The following is a 20,359-nucleotide window of genomic DNA, read 5'->3' as shown; positions in this document are numbered from 1 at the left end:
CCTTGGCACGTAATAATTAACTTGGAACACAGCAGTTGTGTAAAAGAAGAAGCACTGTAGTTCTATTTTACAGCTGAGGAAACTGAGGCACAATGATGTTGGTATCTTGCTCAAGATAAGACAGCTTGAAAACAGTGTAAGTCAGCTTGAAAACAGCAGAGAATGGGTTTGGGCAATAGGAGTCCTAACGCTAGGACTCACATGTTTAATGGTTCCAGCATCCTGTTCTCATAGAGATGTGTCAGTAATGACTTTGTGTTGAGTCCACTCCTGGGCATGGAGTCAAGGTGACTGACTCTACGTGCACCTATGCATCAGCTGAACTGTGCGCCATGGGGTTTTCAGGGCTGATCATTAGAAGTAGACCACCAGGACTCTCTTCTAAGGCCACCTGTGAGGACTCAAACCCCTAACCTTTTGATCAGCACCTGAGCACACTGTTTTCCACCACCAAGCAACTCCAGAGCACCAGAATGTGCTATAAAGACTTCTTAGATGATGGGCTATGTAAGCTTTCGCCAAGACTGAGCCCGGAAGCCATGCTTGTCATCCTTTGCTGTCGTAGATAGTGAGTTGTGTCATAAGACAAGGAAACATCATGAAGAGGCAGAAGGATGGGAAACCCCACCAGTTGACGTGCATATGTACAAAAGAGCTGCTTTCTGCGTGCTGTTTTAAAGACAGCAAGGGAGCCAGAGGTGGGGTGAGATGAGAAACCCCGGGGTGGGTTGTTTATTCTCCCGCCTCCTCTCCTCTTGCCCACAGCACTACCTGACCTGCTTCAGTGGCACAATCGCGGTGCCTTTCCTGCTGGCCGATGCCATGTGCGTGGGGTACGACCAGTGGGCCACCAGCCAGCTCATCGGGACCATCTTCTTCTGTGTGGGAATCACCACCCTATTACAGACCACGTTTGGATGCAGGTGAGATTGGGGTCCTGAGTTGGGGTGCTGAACCACCATCAGGCATTGAGTGGAGGGGCTGTTTCGAAAGCCTGACCTGGACTATGTGTGAGGAAGGAGGTTGGAAAAGGGCCACACGTTCTCATCCCTCTTGGTGGTGGCACCAGCCCTGCCGGGTTGTGCAGGCTGAACACAGACTCTGTCACACAAACTCAGCCTTATTGTCTCTGCTTCTCTCTGGGGCCCCCACCCCCACCCTGTCCCATAATGCAGACCAGGAAGTGCCCCAGGCTCCCAGTGGTTTGCCTGCCTCCAGGACTCTTGGTCCCACTCTGTGCCCTCCCACAGGGCTGTCCTGTTAGAGCCCCCTCTTCCCTCGGTGGTGCTGGCCAGGCTGGAGCTCCGCTCCTGTTCAGTGACCAGGATGCCCCCTTGTTTATCCTGTCCCCCTGCTCTCTGACTTGCCTGCCTCTCCCACCCCTCACCCCCACTGAGTCCCTGAGTTGGCCCTCCCTCACCCTGAGTGGGCCTTGCTGCTCCAGCCTCTGTGTTACTGCTGCCCGCCTGCCCACCTGCTGGACGGCTCCCTTCCCGCCTTGAAGCCCCCCACCTCCCAACCTCCCAGAAGCCTTCACTATTCTCTCCCAAGTTCCATCTGTGCATCTTTTCTACCTTCCTGTTTGTCCAGGTTTGGTTTTGTATCTTTTTTCTTCCTCTCCCCACCCTGACTCCCCAAGGTCCCTCTTGATGCTCTTGTTTGGCTTATTTTGCTTTGTACCCCAACTGCCCACTCAGTCAGGTGTGGGGCCATGGAAGATGGGGGATCCAGCCCTTTCCTCCCTCCTCCTGAACACCACCTCCCGCCACATCAGCGCTTTCCCAGCAGCCTCGTCCTCGACCCCAGGCTCTGCCTGAGGAAGGAGTGCACCTGACACATGTCTTCAGAGCAGGGCAGGCAGCTGAGTTTCACCTCCCCTCATTTGAAACAGACTGGATGAGGGCTTTTTCCATCCTGGCTGAGGATGGGTGGAAGGCAAGAAAGACCACAGCACGGAAGAGTCTTTGAAATCCTAGACTGTATTTCAATAAGTTAAAATCCTCAGGGACCTCAGAGGGTTATTCACACTTTAGAGAACCAGAGAATGACATGGGATCTGTGAGCTGATTGAATATGGAAGGAAGGGTCAGGGGGAAGATGGTCACTCAGAGGCCTACTGATGGACAGAAGAACCCTGTGACCCCTAAAATTCTCACACCCTGGCTCCTGCACCCTGAAGGCATCTAGTCTCAGAAGGCAGGAGCACTCCTTATCTGACACTGACATCCGAGGGAAAGGAGATAGGAAGTCTTTTACTTTCTCAGAACTAGGCCTTCCTTGGCAGCTGGCATCTCATGCCCTTGCCCTTATCCATGGCTCAGTTGTGAGTGGGTGGAAAGCTCGTTTCTGGCAGGGAGCCTCACCTTCTCCTCCGGGACATGCCCATTTGTGAATCACAGCGATGCTGGAGTTGGGTAAAGGTGGTTGTTCTGAAGAGCTTTATTGCTGGGGGACATGCATAGTCTGCAGGCCTGCCCTGCTCTCGGGCCAGGTTCACCTGTGACGGTGCTGGGCCTGTGGCCTAGTGGCCCAAAGGTGACACAGCAGGGAAGAGGGTTTGGGAACTTTGGACCAGGGCACCCGTCCAGGACCCTCTCACTGTTGGCACAGGACCTGATAGAACAAGTCAGGCCTGTGTAGTTCGCCCAGCTACCCAGTCTAGGGGGAAGTAGGAGGGGAGAGCTCAGGGACCCAGGTATAGAACAGCAGCTGCCTTGAGCGTGACATGTGCCTATTCACGTGTGTCTGCCCTCCATGCCCCAGAGACCTGCTTTTCCTTGCTCTGATTTGTGGGGGAAAAGGTGTTGGGGACAGCCTCCCCATCTCCTCTGCTAGGTGACAGGAGAGGGCTCCTAGCTGTTGTTTGGCTGTAGATACCATGTCTGATGGCCATGTCCATGCATGTGTGCAGTGTAGGGGGTGAGCTCGAGCCTTTCAGGGAAGTGTCCATTAACCTTGGAAGAGGGAAGATCAGTGTGTTGGCTCATGGACTTAACTGTCTGCCCCTAGTGCCGGGTGCAGAGGCCCCAGTGTGGGGGTCATAGCAGAATGAGTGGTCACTGCATTGTGTGGACGACAGTCACAGGAGATGTCCAGGCTTCTCATCCCAGTGGACCTGGGCTATCAGTCACAGACATCTCAGGCTCAATGCAGGGACTAGTTATCAAACCCATTAAAGTCCTGAAAGCTGAGGCTGTATCCTTCAACCCTGATGCTGTGACAGCCAGTGATTGTCACGAACAGCCACAGTGTCCTCGCTCCACAGAGGGCACTTCAGCTGCTGGGGCATATCCACCGGAGACTTTAGTCTTCCTGGTGCCCACATGCCGTATCCAGGGCTCAGCACGGAGGAGGGTCTCTAGGCCCCTATAGCTCATCTTCCCAGGTGTGGCGGGAGGGGAGTCCCTCTGCTTGGAAGCCACCTCCAGCCTTTCCCCCAGGTGCCTCAGAAGCATCTGACCCCTGCGTGGGAACAGGGATGCCAGGACTCGGATTTGGGGAGGGTTTGGGATTTTCCCTCAGATTCCCTTTCTGTGGGGGGGCTGAATATGTGGAAGTTTCAGATTACCTCTGAGTTACTTTAAAAGTGAAAATTACAGACATCATGACAGTTCAGCCTCCTGGGAAGGAAGATGTGTCCTGTGAGAATGAGACCACAGTGCCGTGTGTCACCCCTCATAAAATGAGCCATCACTGCATACCAGTCTCCCGATAACGCAGTTCTGCACAGAGTCCCCAGTTGTCCACCGCCCACCTACCTGAACTAACATCTTCCCCTCAGGACGGTGCTGGGGATACACTGCTGTGTCTCCCTGGTCTGTTAGTAATAAACAGCTCCGCATCTTTCTCTCTCCCAAATGGTTGCCTTTTTCACTTGTGAAAGACAGTCATCTCACAGAGTGTCCCCCAGGCTGGATTTGCCTGACTGTGTCCTCATGGTGTCATTTAATTCTTGTTGCAGTCACCTTTATGTGCCCTTTACCTACCTTCTCCTCTTTGTTGTTGTTGTGTACCATTGAGTTGGAACCAACCTGGAGCTGACCCTCCAGCAGGTTTTCAGAGGCATTAATCGCATGAGAAGAGATTGCCCATCCTTCTCCCGTGTTTCCCCTTTACCTCCAGTAAAAACTGAACGACAGGGCCAGAGGCGGGCTTGATTCAGGTGAGCAGTTTTCCCCAGTTCAGTCTGTCTTATCAAGCAAGCACCTTATGGCAGCTTACAGGGTGAGGATCCCCCCACCAAATAAGAAGATCACTGCCAATTTAAAAATGAAAAGAGTGAGAGTACATTAGAAGGCCAAGGCCATGAGCATCTGGAAGCCACGACCTCAGAGAAGTTTGGGCTCAGCGGTCTCCCTTCCGCATGTTGTGTGGACCTCGTAAGGCCCCACGCCCTCGTCTGTAAACTAAGTGTGGGTGAGCCTCAGATGAGGTAGTGCCTGGCACCTGCCCACGCTTGACTGTTAGCACCGCTATTTTAGTGACACCCCGCCTGGGAAGGAGGCATGTGGGTTTCTGGGGTGTCACTGGCCAAAGCCGGAAGGCTAGAGGCAGTGTTCCTAGACACATATTGCAGGGAGTTGTGCCAGGCTGCTGGGGTGATCTAGCCAGAATGCCTCCCCATCTCCCTGCCACCCAGCTCCTGCCTCTCAGCAGAGAACGTTTGCCAGGGCGCGGGCTCCCCGAGTTAGTTCATCCCTTCCTCTCTCTTTTTTAAGTGGTCACTCCCTTCAGGGAATACATTCCTGTTTGCTAACATTTCTGAGGTTCTTGGGAGCTAATAGTACCCCCCTGTTGAGTGCTGTAGTGAATTTAGTTCTCTTCACCCTCCAGGCCAACCTGCCTTGTGCTCCCCACAGGCTCTACCACTCCTCACCCCGATTTCGTCCTCCTCAGGCAGCTGAGTGCACCCACAAAAGCGCTTCACAGAGCAGCAGTAGCGGGCGTGAGAATAGAGCCTGCCACCACTTAGGAGAAGGGAAGCTTGTCTTTTTCCTCTTTAATTTTGGAGGGTTTTATAACTGTGTTGTGTAACTGTGTACTAAGAACTGTGACGTCGTCCCCTTTTTCTCCCTTCCGCGAGACTCTTGTCAGCTTAATTCTTCCAGTCATGTCTACTGAGGTGAATGGAAATGCAGTCAGACCTCCCTCTTTTCCAGTTTTAAATGCACACTTAGGCGAGTTTTTGCCTTGTGGATGGTCAGTTAACCACCAAAGTCAAGTCCGGGCATTGCTGCACTCCAAACATTTCTGGAATGCTCCCTTGTACCTAGTTGTAAAGGTATTTTAGGCTGGCATAGATACAAAAGGGCAGAGAGTGTGTGATTCCATTTACATGAAATGTCTGCAATGAGTAAATAACGGAGGGACAGATGAGAGGTTTTCAGAGACTTGGGCAGAAGGGGTAACGGAGAGGTATTGCTTGATAGAGAACAGTTTCTGTCAGGGATGATGAAAAGGTTTTGGAAGTAGATGTGAGGGTAGCATAGCATTGTGAATATAGCTAATGCCATTTATTTTCATGCCATAAAATGAGTAAAATTTTAAATGTTATGTGTATGTATTTGTGTGTGTGTGTGTGTGTGTGTGTGTACACATACACTAAGCATCTATATATACTTAGTAAGTGCTTGGCATGAAATAGTTAATACCTTGAAAAGGAGATTAGCACTTAAAATTGTTTCTAACTAGGCTTTATAGTTTGCTCTCTCAAATTGCAAAGGTAATGGTCTTCACTTGTGAATCTGGACAGTGAATAAAGATGACGGAGGAGGACTTGACACCTTTGAGCTGTGGTGTTGGAGAAGAGCGCTGAGCATTCCATGCGTGGTTAAAAGAACAAATATGTCTTGGAGAAGGTGCAGCCAGAGTGGTCTTCGGAGGCAAGGATGATGAGGCTTCACCTCACATACTTGGGCATGTTGCTAGGAGGGCGTATTCCTCAGGGAGGGACATGATGCTGGGAAGGGTGGAGGGTGGGTGAAGGAGAGGAAGACCTTTGACCTTTGATGTGGTGACTGCCACAGTGGGGTCTAATGTGTCAGGGAGAGTGAGGATGGCGCAGGACAGGACAGGGTTCAGATCTGTTGTTCATAGGGTCCCTGTGAATTCTTTTCCACCTACCAATAATGAGTCAGAATCCCTGTTCGGTGTCATAAATAACTGTCTGGAGAAAGTGTTTGTGACAAATTACAAAGTCTTAGTATCTCTGATGTGTAAACCAGGCCCATATCCAGTGTCCTCAAGTGGATTTTGACTGTTTATGACCCTCAATCATCCAGCTTCTGAGCCTGAAAGTTTTTATGGAGAGGAAACTTTCTCCCAAGGAGCTGGTGGTGGCTTTGAACTGCTGACCTTTTGATAACCACTGGAACACAATGCCACCAGAGGTGCTTCTCATATGTAAGATGAAAATAAGAAGCCAATAAGAAAAAGGGAAAAAGATATAAACAGACTTTGTAAAAAGATATTAAGCAATTCTTAACTGTACTGAAAGATCATCAGATTGACTTGTAAGAGAATGCAAGGTAAAGCTTCCCCGAGGTACCAGTTTTCACAGTTGGCCAGGCCATTGGGAGAACAGGTATCTTATATATTGTTAGCAGGATCAAAAAGGATTTAACCCCATGAAGGAGAATTGTATTTAAAGACTACATATGTATTTGCCATTTGATCCAACTTCTAGGCATTTACTCTTCACAGATAGAAAATACTTCGCTCAATTACTTATCATAATGTATAATATATAGTGACAAAACACTGCACGCAACCCAATACCCATCCATAGAAGCTGCTGTTAGGGTACATTACACATAAACCTTGAAAAAGGGCTCTGAGAAATGATAGTGGGCTCCAAGATGCACTGAAAGACCAAGTTCAAAAAAGGATATGATGTGTTTATTGTTGAGAGAGAGAGAGAAAGGAAGGAAGCATTAGAAGAGAGAGAAAACAACGTTCATCTAGGTGATAACATAATTATGATAAAAATAAAAGGGGGGAATATGGGAAGCCAATACTAAATATTTGTAATAAACAATGCTATTTAAAAAAAAAAGGAGAGAGAGAAAACAAGAATAACTTAGAAACTAATGAAAATGGTTCCATATCTGTAGAAATGAGGTGGACTTCTGTGGTGATTTTCACTAGTGTGCCTGACAGCCGGTTGGATAATGAAAGCATCACTTTTAGTCACTTCCTCTTCTGAGACAAAAAAGAAAAGAAAGAAATGAGGTGGACTGGCTAGGAAGGAGACAAGATGTTTCTGGTGTTAATGGCTGAATTTTTTTGACATACATACAAACTCCACATATCTTTTAAAAATCTAGAAGAGTCAATAAAAGTAAACTCTAAAATTGAATATGAACAGAAATACATGAAACTCTCAAATTGAAAAATTAGACAATTCGAGAAAGGAAAGTGACGGGGCAGTGGGCTCAAGCGGGGTGATTGTGAAGATGACGAAGGATGGGGCATGGTTCCAATCTGTTGTTCACTAGGGTCGCTGTGAGTCATGGTCAGCTCATTGGCATCAAACAACATGTATCAAATTGATAACCAAACAAGGAAAAGAATTCATTCAGCAGACTTTAGGACACAGTACTAAAGTTACAAAAAGGACTTGAACTTCAACTTGCTAGTCTTGTTTACTGTGATAATAGTGTAGTTCTGGGAGTGTGCTTGTAGGATTTTACAGGATAAAGTGCTTGAATATTGATGTTGGCATCAGGATTCTCAGGGTAGAAGGAGAGCTATGGAAAGGAGAAAGTGGACCTTGTGATCCCAGAAGTTTTATAATGACCTCATGGTTTTAGAAAAGTTTATTCTTTTAAAGTTCTGTTCACCAAATGAGCCTAGAAAAACAAAAATGCTAAGCTAATGCTATCCCATAGCAGTAAGCTCCTCAGGGGCCCAAGGCTTGGTTTTGAAGTACTATTCTCCACTAAAAAGGACCAGAACTCTTTGGAGAAGGGATTGGTTCCAGGGCTGAGAAAAGTGTTTAAGTTATTCTTAGAACATGTTCAGAAGAATGATAAGCTTAGTAGGGGTGGATTGAGGAGGTCCTGTCAAAAGGACCAGGAGCCCACTTGAACAGATGGCCATGTCCAAGCTGGGACAGTTTGATTATCAAAGATCATTCTTTATCACGACAGAGCATTTTAAAACTTTGGATAAAAAAAAGAGAAATTAATGTATGTGTCTACTGTGGATTCAAAAAGAGGATATCACGTAGGACCAAAGAGAAGGCTCTTCCTTATGAAAGGTCATCAGTTAATAAATAACGTAGCCCCAGTGGCTGGTCCATCAGGAGTTGGACTGCTAACCCCAGGCCATGCCTCTCTGGCCATCTCCCGCGCCTTTTGCAGCCTTGAAAACCTGAGGGAGGATCATCTCCAAGTTGATTCCGACTTTGTGGCAATGAGAATTAGTAAATAGTCTGAATGATGGATGGTGGGTAACCATCACTGTGGGCCACCTGGTGTGATGCAGCTGCGAGGCCTCACATCAAACATGCTCTGCCGGGACGCTTAGCCTGATTCATTTGGCGCACGCTCAAATGTAATATAGGAACTCTGGGTGGATGGAGGGGTGAGGTGTTACATGACACTTTGTAAATAAGAAAGTTGCGGAAGGCCTGACCCTTCGGTTACAGCATTAAATTAATACTGTTTTTCTTGGTTATGATAAGGGGAAAACAGGGATGTGGGAGAATATGTATTCTCTGGAGTGGTCAGGCTGTCAACAAGTTAATTTGCGTTCAGCCAGTGTATACATGTGTACATGTGTGCATATGTTCAGACATACATCAGATATAAGAAAATGTTATCAACTAAGAAAAAGGGATATGTGTGGTTTTAATGTATCATTGAGGCCATACACAGCAGAATACACATCAGTGCAACAACACAGCAGAATACACATCAGTGCAACAATTTCTACACGCATGGTTCAGTGGTGTCAATTGTAATTATGCTCTTCATGCTAAGTAGCCATTCTGGTAAAAGTTTGGTTTTGTTTTGACACGTCATCTCTCGCTTCTCTTTAAAGGCTCTTAGGACACACATTCCTAATGACATTCAATTATGACACTAGAGCTCGTCAGAGGCAAAGCTGTTTTAGTTTTGTCAAGAGTTTATTGTTTATTTCACAGTGGAAGGTTTTCTGTCAACTATGATTGTCTTGAGTTTTTTTGTTTTGCTGTTGTGTGGGTTTTTTTTTTTACCTTTTTTGTAGTTTGAATGAAAATTTATGGAACAGATTGGTTTTCTATTCAGCAGTTCATACAAGTTTGTTTCCTAACACTGATTCGAATCCCCTCCTGCATATTCCAGCACGTCCTCATACTTCCTAATTCCTTTCTGTGCTTCCCACATCCATTCCTTCTTTCCTGCCTTCTCAGCTTTATCCCTGGGCTCGCCTTTTGAATCGTACGTGGCTGGTTGTTCTGAGGATACATTCCTGTCTGCTGTTAAGTCATTGTGTAGGCCTATCATGTGGCGTAAAGCTGAGTTCAGGCATGATTTCAGTTGCCTGCTTAACGGATCACACAGAGCCACAGTCTAGGGTCCAGCCAATCTCTATCAGACCTGTAACCTTGGTCCTTTTTTGTGATCTGAAGTTTTGCTCCACTTTATCCTCACTCAAGGTCCTTCTTTTGTGACTTCTTTATCGCAGTCAGCACTGGAAGCCGGCTCCCATCTAGCTCTTTTGGTTTCAGGATTGCGGAGCCAACTTTGATTACTTTGTTGCTGGATCAAGGAAGCTAGACATGGTGTACTCTCTGTGTTGATTAATTTAATTCTGGCTTTTCCCTGCTGATAAAAACGTCTGTTCTGGACAGACACGGTTTGTTTGGCACGGCTCTTTTAAATTAGTTCAGCCAATACATAGAAGTATGCATGCATTCTTAACATACATCAGATAGGAAAATGTAAGGGAAATGGATATATGTGTTTTTATTTAACATCTTTTAAATGTTTTAAGCCCTTTCCCCTGCCGGTCTGTGGAAATACCTGGTTTTGTCTTAGGAATTCATGCACTTTTTCTCTGCTTAAGCATAACGAGCATAAAATATGCCTTCTCCCAAATTTGTGGTTTAAATGGACTTCCCACAAAGATTTAAATGCTAGACATGTTTAAAGTAAATTTACATTGAAAGAGTCACAGGTGTACCTTGCACCTTCAGATCTTTAGTTACTGGTCCCATAGATATGTAACATTATTGCTGGGGACACAGGTCCTGCTGTCAGGAGATTCCTGCCCCAAGGGATAGGTGAGCACGTCATCAAAGCAGTGAGCGTTCAGGTGACTGGGTGCTATGGCGAGGGAAGCGCACAGAAGCCAGGGGTGGGTGCACGTGGAAGCTGACGCCCGCTGGCCGTTCATCAGTGTGCATCCAGGAAGGATGAACAGGAGGGAGCAAAGTAGCAGTTACAAACGGGCGAGCCACAGCGGCAGCACCTCCTTCTGGCTTGATTCCTTCATGACTTCAAATAGCTAGCTTTAAATTATTATTTTATTTTTTTAGTAGAGAGCAGCAAACACTCTCTGTAAAAGGTCAAATAGTAAATACTCTAGGCCTTACAAACAATAGTTTCTGTCAAGGCTAGCCGCTTTTGCTCATGTAGCATGAAGATGGCCTTTGGCAGTATGTGAATAAGCACCTGTGCCTTGTTCCAATAAAACTTTATTCACAAAAACATGCCACGTGCCATATTTGGCCTGTAGGCAGGAATGCCAACCTCAAGGGTGAAGGAAAAAGTCTGTTTCCGTCCGGATATCAGTTAAAAACGACCTGATGTCTTGTCTACCCCAGGATCCCCAGTGAGTTACTGAAGATAATATGAGACACTCAGGGAATGGTGGTGTGGTGTGGTGTGAGAGGGGGGAAGAGCTGGCGGTGGACCAGCTGTATGCTGGTAAGTGCCTGAAAAAGCCGCAGTACCAGCTACATCTCTCAAGTTCATGATCATCTTCTCTTTTACCCCCCTCAAGAAAATTTTCTGCAGTGACTGTGATGTGTGTTCTCTTTTATACTTAGACTCCTGTTGCCTCTTTCCCTAGGAATTACTTAGTCAAGCGCTGTTTAATGCTGGGAGTTAGGAAGGTCACACCCGGTGGAAAACTTTAGATTGTAACGGGTGAGGCTGGATTTGAACTTACAATGCCAGCAGGCACTGCTCTCTCCAGATCACCATGGGTGACGCTATAGGGATAGGACGGGGGGGTCTTGTATTACTACACGCTTTCAAGGAGCCCGGAGCCCCAGTGTCTTTAACACAAGTGGATGTCTCCGTATCCGCGTTCTCTGTGATCTGGTCCAAGCTGAGCCTCTCTGCTCACTGAACATGCCTCAGGACAGTCGGGTTCAGGCCTGTGTCAACAGTAGTCCCTGTCAGCGGAGGCAGAACCCAGAGCTGCCGTTTTTGTCCACATCAGTGAGTTATCAATGCAGGGACATTCCCAAGGGAGAGCTTTCTGACTACAAGCAGGATCCCATTGTCCTGGGATGCATTGCATGAAAGCCGAGGCTGTAGTAATGCAGAAGCTGTTTGGACAGTTGAGCTGATTTCTGTGTCCGGGTACATTCACTGGTGGCACCAAAGGAATCTTGTCAAACCATGTTCTCCCTTTGATGTACATTCCCACTTCAGGTGACCTCCACTTTCACTGTGACAGCCTCCTGGCCGGGGTCCTCCAGCAGGTAATTGTAAGTGGACGCTTGTACAGGGCCTGCCCTTATAAGTGACCATCAGCAATGCACTGTGTGGCCTGCCTCTGTGTCTTGAAGCCAGCATCCTGCCCACTCCCGAGTGATTCCATTGCATGGTTAGAATGGTGGGGAGAGCATTGTGACAAAGGCAGTGGGCTCCTTGACTGGCTTGGAATGCCCTGTGCCAGTTGCTGGACTGGACACGTGGCCAGTTGTCCACTTCCTGTCTCACCACAGGCACCACCTGCTGCCCAACAGCTCAGGGGAGGGTGCAGGCTTCTCCTCCAACTGGCCACTGATAGGCTACTGGGGTATCTGGGAGGCTCCCAGCCCCACATACAGGAGGCAGGTTTTTACCTCATAAATAATCAACACTGTTTATTGAACTAGTACTGGAGTTCACACGGTAGCTAGCCCATAAAGCCACCTCAGAAGCTCACAGCAGCAGCGAAAATGCCATCCATTTAAAACACAGAACGGCAGAACCGATAGAATTTGAGTAACCCAGGTTTCCATAAGTCCTTGTGCAGTATTTAAACAATAACTGAATGGAGGCATTTGAAGGATTCTGGGTTTAGTTTGAGGATGGTCTGGCAGATTTTGTAATGGAGCTTTCTGTGCCGTTAAGAAATGTGATAGATGGGAGGCTCTGGTGGCCTAGTGGCAAGAAGCTGCACTGCAATCCCAGAGAAATGTGAAAGAGCACGTCTGAGTATTTGTTATAATCCAAGAAACTTCTATCTTATTGTAGTTCCTAGCTACTGGGGCTTTGTAACTTGCGGCTTTCCGTTTCCTAATTCGATCCAGATCACTAATGTGATTTTCACGTTTACCTCTCTGAGGAGGGCAGAGCTGTACTCACAACAGAGGGGCGGAATGGATTTTTTTTTCCAGTGTTAACCTGCTAAGAATGTGGCAGGGATGGGGAGGTGGGTGGTATGGTAGATGTTATCCACACCCTAAGTGTTTGATAAGCTCCACAGGAAATAAGGGAGCCCCGAATGCCTGACATATCCCACACCCTAGGAGGAAAGGTGGCGGTGGCAGGGGCTGGTGTTGGGGTGCTGGTTCTAACCTTTCTAGGGCCCATGCTAGACCGGCCCGGGAGGAGAGGAACAGGGGGGCAGCCCAGGAGGCAGTGGGAGGCTGCTCTGGGCAGGGGGTCCCCGCTGAAGGGGGGTCTTCCCCAGGTGTGCCTGCATTTACTCATTTGCTCTGTTTCTATGGAAAAGACTGTTAAGCTGTCAAATAGTGAACTACCTCGGTAGTTCCCGATGCTGTGATCATGGTTTTGGTCTCGTTTCTTTTAGGTTACCCCTGTTTCAGGCCAGTGCTTTTGCATTTTTGGCCCCTGCTCGAGCCATCCTGTCTTTAGATAAATGGAAATGTAACACCACAGGTAATTGCAGTTATTTCCACATATGTCATTGGGGTCTTTTTTAACATAGCCGGTGCAAGGGAGGCGCGGACGTGCCGCTGTGGTCCAGGACGCAGCCGGAAGACAGCCCAGACCGCCCCACCTGTGGATTGTTGCTCTGTGTCTCTTCCTGTGCATCCCCAGCCCTAGCAAGCAGGACTAGAGCGGCCTCGTTTCTCTATGCTAATCCAAACGGCAAATACGGGGATGGAGTGGGAAAATGTTTGTGCTATTTTTTTCCCCCGTCTCTTTCTTCCATTGGGTTTCACGAAGGCACCAGTAGTCACTCTTTGCTGCGTCAGTATCCCTTCTCTGAACCATCTTTGCTTTTTAAGGATCTGGCTACTTTGGTTTTCTATAGATGACTTTCATTCCCGGCTCCCCAGCCTCTGTAGTGATCACAGAGAGCCTTAAATAACCCAGAAAGGTCAGAAAAAGAGAGAGGATTCGAGAGAATCAGGAGCAACCTGCTATTCTCAAAATACCATGACATTTAAGTCTAGGAGCAAAATTTCCCAGATTCTTGTTCCTCCCTTGCTCCTTGTAGGAGTTAATCTTGGGACTCTTTACTTGGTTTAGGAACTGGAGAAGACCCCTGTGTTTTATTTAGGTTTTTAACACCCCAGTCAGTCAACCCAGCTATAGGGCATTTCAATTAGCTGCTTTTGCCATGGTCGGTTTTTTTGGTGTGAGGCATCCGCACGTCAGTCACCCTTTGACAAGCTGGGGTTCTCTGTCGGTGAAGACATTTGGTTAAGTTAGTGTTGGGGATAAGCAGTCCTGCTGTCACTTGACTTTTCAGGGATGGGTACTTAATACGCAGATACCTGATAAAGCAGGGAGGACATTCTTGTTAAAGGGTAAAAACAAATTCTGTTAAAGGGTGGCATACGAGCTTCACTCCAAGAAAGAATTTTTGTTTCTGTTTTTGTTTTCAAGATATGTCCATTGCCAACGGGACCGCAGAGCTGTTGCACACAGAGCACATCTGGTACCCACGGATCCGAGAGGTAAACATGAGCCTGGATGGCCGCTGCCCTGCGTGTGTTCTCTTCTCCGCTTCCACGTCGACTGTGGCCTTGACTAACTGAGCCTTGTTTTCTTTTCAAGTACTGGGATACACATCTCTGCAGTTTGGTTTTTACACACGTAACTCGTCTGACTCTTGCTCATTCACAAGATAGAACCTTTAGAAAGGGCTTTGTGCAGCCAGCTAATAGGGGTTCTCGCCTTCTTTTTTCCCTTCTCCTTTCTTTTTCTTTCCTTCTGTGTGTCCGTAGATTTTTCTGCTTCCCGCTCCTCCTCAGTTAAGCTGAGGACTCACGAGCCTCAGAAATGGGCGATGGAGGCTGACCACAGGCAGTGGCTTTGTTCATTCCAACCCCGGCGTTTGCTTCTACCTGTTGAAAGAGTTCAGACTTTTAAATTGCACTGAAGCAGAGCTGGGTGTGACTGTCCCACCGGTCCAGCACAGGCTGAAAGGTCCACCCATAGTTTCCAAAACTTCAGGAAAGCTTTCGACAAACATTCCTCTACAAGTTTTGCTAGTAATGCAATCTCCATTACCCTGCAGGAGCTCACACTTTAAAGTCATGAATCCTTGAGTTGCAGTCTAGAACCGGGGTGGGTTCTGAAACGTTATATTTTCTAAACTGGAAGTTATGTGCTTTATCTGGATCATTTCACTTTGGCTTTGTGTTCAGTCCCTGTTTCTGAGATCCCATCATCCGTCACTTGACGGAGCCCAAGCTACCCGCTCTGAAATCTCCCAGAGACCTTGGCAGCAGTGTTAATAGCCTGTTCATAGCCTAACGTGGTGCTTTGCAGAATTACCGGTGGTAGTTGCAGGCAGCACGTGGAGTACGTGGCGTGTAACAGTCCACTCTGACCTCTCTGCTTCCTGTTCCAGATCCAGGGGGCCATCATCATGTCCTCGCTGATTGAGGTGGTCATCGGCTTCCTGGGCCTTCCCGGGGCTCTGCTGAAGTACATCGGGCCACTGACCATCACACCTACCGTAGCCCTCATCGGCCTCTCGGGTTTCCAGGCAGCAGGAGAGCGAGCAGGGAAACATTGGGGTATCGCCATGCTGTGAGTGTCCCCCATTTCACCATTTCCACTTGTTGGTTTTTTATTATTAATTATTGACAAACTTGTGTTAGAGGAAACCCAGTAAGGAGTAGAAATTCCTTCCATTTAAACATTCACTGAAACATTTCTCCTCAGTTTTAAGAAATAGCTAAAAGAAATAGAACTGTTTCATTATTTTGAAAAAAGAGTTGAGCCCAGCAGAATCATGAGGTGTCCTAACTCCCCAATTGCTGCTGTAAAAGCAGTACCTGGGGGACATTATGCTGAGTGAAATATCTCAGTCACAAAAGGACAAATGTTGCATAGTGCCACTGTTGTAAAACAGGACTGACTTTGGGGTTGGAGGTAGTCTGAGAAAGATGGGATGAATTATGTATGCTGCATTGAGACAGATGAGGGAGAGAACTGTTTAAAAGCAATATATGATTAGGTATTATTATCACGACCGGAGTTCAGAATGAAGGCTGCATAATGGAGTAGATTTGGGGGGAGGGATTGTATAACAAGGAAAGGATTTTTCTTTTACTTTTCAAAGAGAAGAATGAATTGAGTAGGGAGGAAGGAAAATGTAGCAATGAATGAATAGAAATCCAAGGTCTCTGTAAACATTCATTAAAATAAAAAAAAATAAATTTTAAAAAAACAATACCACAAGTTAGTGATTTTAAAGAATATCTTTTCTCACAGTTTAGGAAGCTAAAAGTTGTATTAGGTTATAGCTAGGGCGGAGACGGGGCCTTCTTTGCCTGTTTCTGTGCCCGGTAACCAGTCGGCCTTGTAATCCTCAGCTTGTAGATGCATCTGTGATCAGGTAGTGTCTCTCTTCTTGAGTCAGTTGCTCCCCTGTGTCTAATCTGCTATCTTTATGATCTAGAAGTTCCTAGATTTAGAACTCAATCTAAAGTGGCCAAGGGAGTATTGGTGGCGTAGTTTCAAGGAAGCTGTCCTGCTAGTCTAAACGTGCTGGGTTCGAATCCAGCTCTGTAGGAGAAAGATGAGCAATCTCCTCCCGTGGGATATATACAGCCTTGGAAATCCAGTGGAGGGAAATCCACTGGAGGGTCAGCTGTGCATTGGTTATGACTAGATGACAGCAGGTTTGTGTTTTCACCAATAGCAGTCAACTTTGGGCCCCGTAATTCGAATCAAAAGTAGACAGTAAGAATTCTTTCCTAATCCCACCACTGAGGGGCATCCTCTCTCCAAACATTCTCCAGTGTGTATATGTTCACGCTTTTTTTGCGAGATTTTGTCGTGTTTCGTTTGTTTTATTTTTTTTAAATTTAATTTTAGTAATTTTAATGAACATTTACAGAGATTTTGGATTTCCATTCATTCATTGTTGCACTTTTCTCCCCGCCCCCCACCCCCAGTTCGCTCCTCTCTTCAAAAAGCAAAAGAAAAACCTTCATTGGTATACAATGTCCCCACCCCCCACCCCGAGTGCACTCCACTATGCAACCTTAATTCTGGACTCTTGTGATAACAATAATACCCTATCATATATTGCTTTTAAACTGTTTTCTCCCTCGTCTGTTTCAATGCGGTATACATAATTTATCCAGTTTTTCTCAGTCACACCACAACCCAGATGTCAGTCCCATTCTACAAAAGTGGCACTTTGCAGTATTTGTCTTTCTGTGACTGAGTTATGTTACTTAGCATAATGTCGTTTGTTTTATTTTTTTAAGTAAGAACTTGTCTTGCCAGAAAACAGTTTTTAGACTTGGAGGTTGGGAAGTGTCTCATGGTGATGTCAGGCTTCAGAACCTCACAGGAGCTGAAAAACAGATGAGCTGGATTATTTAGATGAGGTGTGAGTGTTTCCTGACTGACAGGAGATTAGAGATGGCCCAGCGAGTCAGCTGGCAGGCTGCTCCGCTTGCCCTGTCCAGGGCCACGTCACAAGGCCACATGCTTCCTGGCCAGTCTGTGTTGCTTTTTGATTCTTGTTCATATTTTAGGGGGTTTATTGAGGGTAAAATAGTAATGATAGATTTATTAGATACAGAGAGGCCTCAGCCTGTTTTTTTATCATAAAGAAATTTCAGGGCTTTGATACAATTGTAAAACCAATTACTGCGAGAGCCCCAGGATTCTGTACAGACTCTATTTCTCTAGTGCATATGTAAGACCTGCTGATGGCTCAGGAAAGTAGTCCCAAGACTCTGAAATATCTAAAATGAGAAATTCTAAATTAGTACAATCTCTAAAGCAAGTAATAACTTAAGGAGATTTCCAACGGTTATTCCTTTGCTTTGTGAAATAAATACATCCACTTCTCACTCACCAACATGGTCAGCTTCCAGAGACCAGATAGTCACATGTAAATTGGTGTTAGGTGAAAACAGACTACAGAGACTCGTGACACAGCCAAACTGAGGAATAACCTTACACGTCACGGGTAGTGATGTGTTTGTTTGCCTGGGCTGTGTGTCAGCTCATCTCTTCCATTCATTATTGCCATATGTATGTCATTACTGTGCAAGAGTTGATAACATTTTTTGTACTGTTACCATAAATGCAGGATATCCAGTAATGATCTTTGATAGGTGAGGAATAGGTGTACTCTACAATTATTTAATAACAGGTGGCATTTATCAAACCCAGCACTGTTTGTAACACTCATATTTGTATATACTGTAAGCTGTTGTTTCCATTGAGTATGTAAAGAAATTGAGATACCAAGATGCCCAGGATCACACACCTGTAGTAAGTGGCCTAGATGGATTTCACATCCCATGGGGCCTGACCGACGCTTAATCTATGACTCTCATTCTTGCCTCTGTGTGTATTAGGACATTGTGTACAACTGAAGTAAAGCACAGCCTAATTGTAGCTCATGAGTCATTTAAAATTAAAAGTATATGAAAATATCCAAGATTGTCCTTATTTTTCTCACTTCTGCAAACATCTTCACATCAGCATGAGAGCATAGAAGACGTGAAGCTTACTTCACGTTGGATGAAATGCATTCTGTTCCAAAAGGGAGCAATTTCTATTTGCCATAGGGAAGTTAAATTAGAAACCAAGAAAAGGATTAACAAAACCCCCAAACCACTTAGGAGATAAAAAGTATAGTCAGAAATAGCTCTTTGAGAAGAAATACAAACTTGAGAAAATGATGATGTTAAGAGTACTGATTACACTTCAAGAATAGTCAGACTTGTTCTCAAAAATTCACAAAATACACAAGGACTTTAACTCCAGAAGCTAGAAAAACAGGGCTAAAATGAGCCCAGTAAGAGCTAGTAGAAATAATTAATAGATACATGCTGAAAATGTGAGCCATACAGAAGTGATAAACCCAAAAGCTGATCCTTTGTTTTAACCTAATAGTGACAAACTCCTGATGAGAAGCAAAAGTGTGCCTGTATAGCCAGGTAAACCACAGAGTCAGGGAGGATTTTACATCAGATCTGTGCTCCTCACCCCCAAGTTTAAAAAAGTCACAAATCATTACGTTGCTAGGTTTCCAAAAGAGCCCTCCTCACCCTGCTCCATAATTATTGGGGCTCCTTAGAACATGAATGTGGGTGGGCCTGCTGACTGACCTTCATTGTGCTTTGTCCTTTATACTAGTGACGTCCACATTTAAAAGGTGCCCACACCTGTGGGCCTAGACTCCGCCCCATGCTCATAGGTGCAACTCCCTACCCGCATTCTCGACGTACGAGTTTCAAGGCATCTTCAAAGTACAGAGGTGGATAAGATGCAGGCTCTTGTTTCCTTCAGTCTCCATTCTGAACTAAAGACCTTAGTTTATATAGTGTCCACTCTCTTATTATACAGCCCTGTGAATTTTGACCCATGACTAATGTCATGAGTCCTCTGTTTCAGCGTCTTACAGAATAATCTCACTTCCCTAAAAATCCATCGTGCTCCACATATTCTTCTCGTTTCTCTCTTCCTGAACCCTTGCCTGACTCTTGGGTCTTTGTACTCACGTTCCCTATAGTTTTGCCTTTTTCTAGAATGTCACATCCCTGCTACCTTTGCACACATGCATTGAAAAGTGATGGCTCCAGTGCCAGTGTAATGGCTGCAGGGAAGTGTTTTTGAAGTATAGTGACAACAAGAATAGCAGACTTGAGGCTTTTAAAAATCTTTATTTTGAGATAAGTAGCATTTCCCTCCACCCCAAAACATGAAAATGTTCTATAGGCCTGAAAATGTTCTATGGGCCTAAGTTTATGATTCTCCAGTTTAGTATTCCTTAAAGCAGTCAGTTAAGCAGTTCCTTAAAGAAATGAAATCAGTCAGGCACCTTCTTGAATTGGTGCTGGCGAGGTCGCCTGGTCTCGGGTCACCAGCTTCCTGACATGCCCTAGTGAGCATCCGGGTCTGCACCTCTTTGGGCGTGTGGCTGTGAGGCCGCACAGACCCACTGTCAGTGGAGTTAATAATCCCATTCTAGTGACTGGAACTGTGCCCAGAACAACTAAGCTGGGAGCGCGCTTGCTGCCAACTGTCCCTCAGGCTGTAAGTGAAAGGGAGTCTGCGTGGATGATGAGGCATCTGGTGTGCACCTTTATTATTCTGGTGATGAGTATATCTGCCCAGTGCCTGGAGGTAGCTTGGTGCCGAAAGTGCCAGTCACATGGGATGCACCAGGCAGGTGAGAAGGCATCTGGTCACTCTTACAGGTGTCTGCCAGCCACCACTGCCACGTAGCCCTCCGGGCAGGAGCGTCAAGCTCAGGGCAGAGCCCAGGCCCAGCTCTTCTTCACAGTCAGTGCAGCTCAGTAGTTTCTCAGTAGAGCTCAAGATTCAGAGCGAGACCCCTAGCACAACCCATTCTGTAAACTGCTGGCCATGGGACAATGGACTTTGAGCTTTGTCTCTGTCATTTTGGGATTCTCCTAAGAGTCTCCCACACAAGGCTGCACTATTGCACAGGTGAAGATGCCCCGGTGTGCCAGAGACACTCAGTAATGGTATTTAAATGCAGAATTCTGTTATGTGAAGCTTTCTGAAATAGGGAAGCTTTATCTTTTATCTTTTCTTAAAGAAAAGATACTGTTTTGGGGCGGGGTGGGGTGTAGGCCTGGGCGGGGAGAGAAGTGCAGCAATGAATGAATGGAAATCCAAAATCTCAGTAAATGTTCATTAAAATTATTTTTTAAAATTATTAAAATAAA

At 46.1% G+C, this 20,359-nt stretch overlaps 1 protein-coding gene across 1 annotated transcript in view; it reads left to right on the top strand.

The window, feature by feature from the left end:
- Nucleotides 1-20,359, top strand: part of SLC23A2 (solute carrier family 23 (ascorbic acid transporter), member 2) — a 77,276-nt gene that overhangs the window by 38,863 nt on the left and 18,054 nt on the right. Inside the window, 4 exon segments of the mRNA XM_006894225.1 lie at nucleotides 766-923; nucleotides 13,021-13,109; nucleotides 14,067-14,137; nucleotides 15,037-15,218. Of these exon segments, the coding sequence (XP_006894287.1) occupies nucleotides 766-923; nucleotides 13,021-13,109; nucleotides 14,067-14,137; nucleotides 15,037-15,218 (500 nt within the window).

Source organism: Elephantulus edwardii, unplaced genomic scaffold (assembly GCF_000299155.1).
Source record: "Elephantulus edwardii isolate Elephantulus edwardi_28Jun2011 unplaced genomic scaffold, EleEdw1.0 scaffold00138, whole genome shotgun sequence".
Classification (NCBI taxonomy): Eukaryota; Metazoa; Chordata; class Mammalia; order Macroscelidea; family Macroscelididae; genus Elephantulus; species Elephantulus edwardii.
The sequence above is the reverse complement of the archived record's forward strand: the minus strand, read 5'-3'. Positions and strand labels throughout refer to the sequence as shown.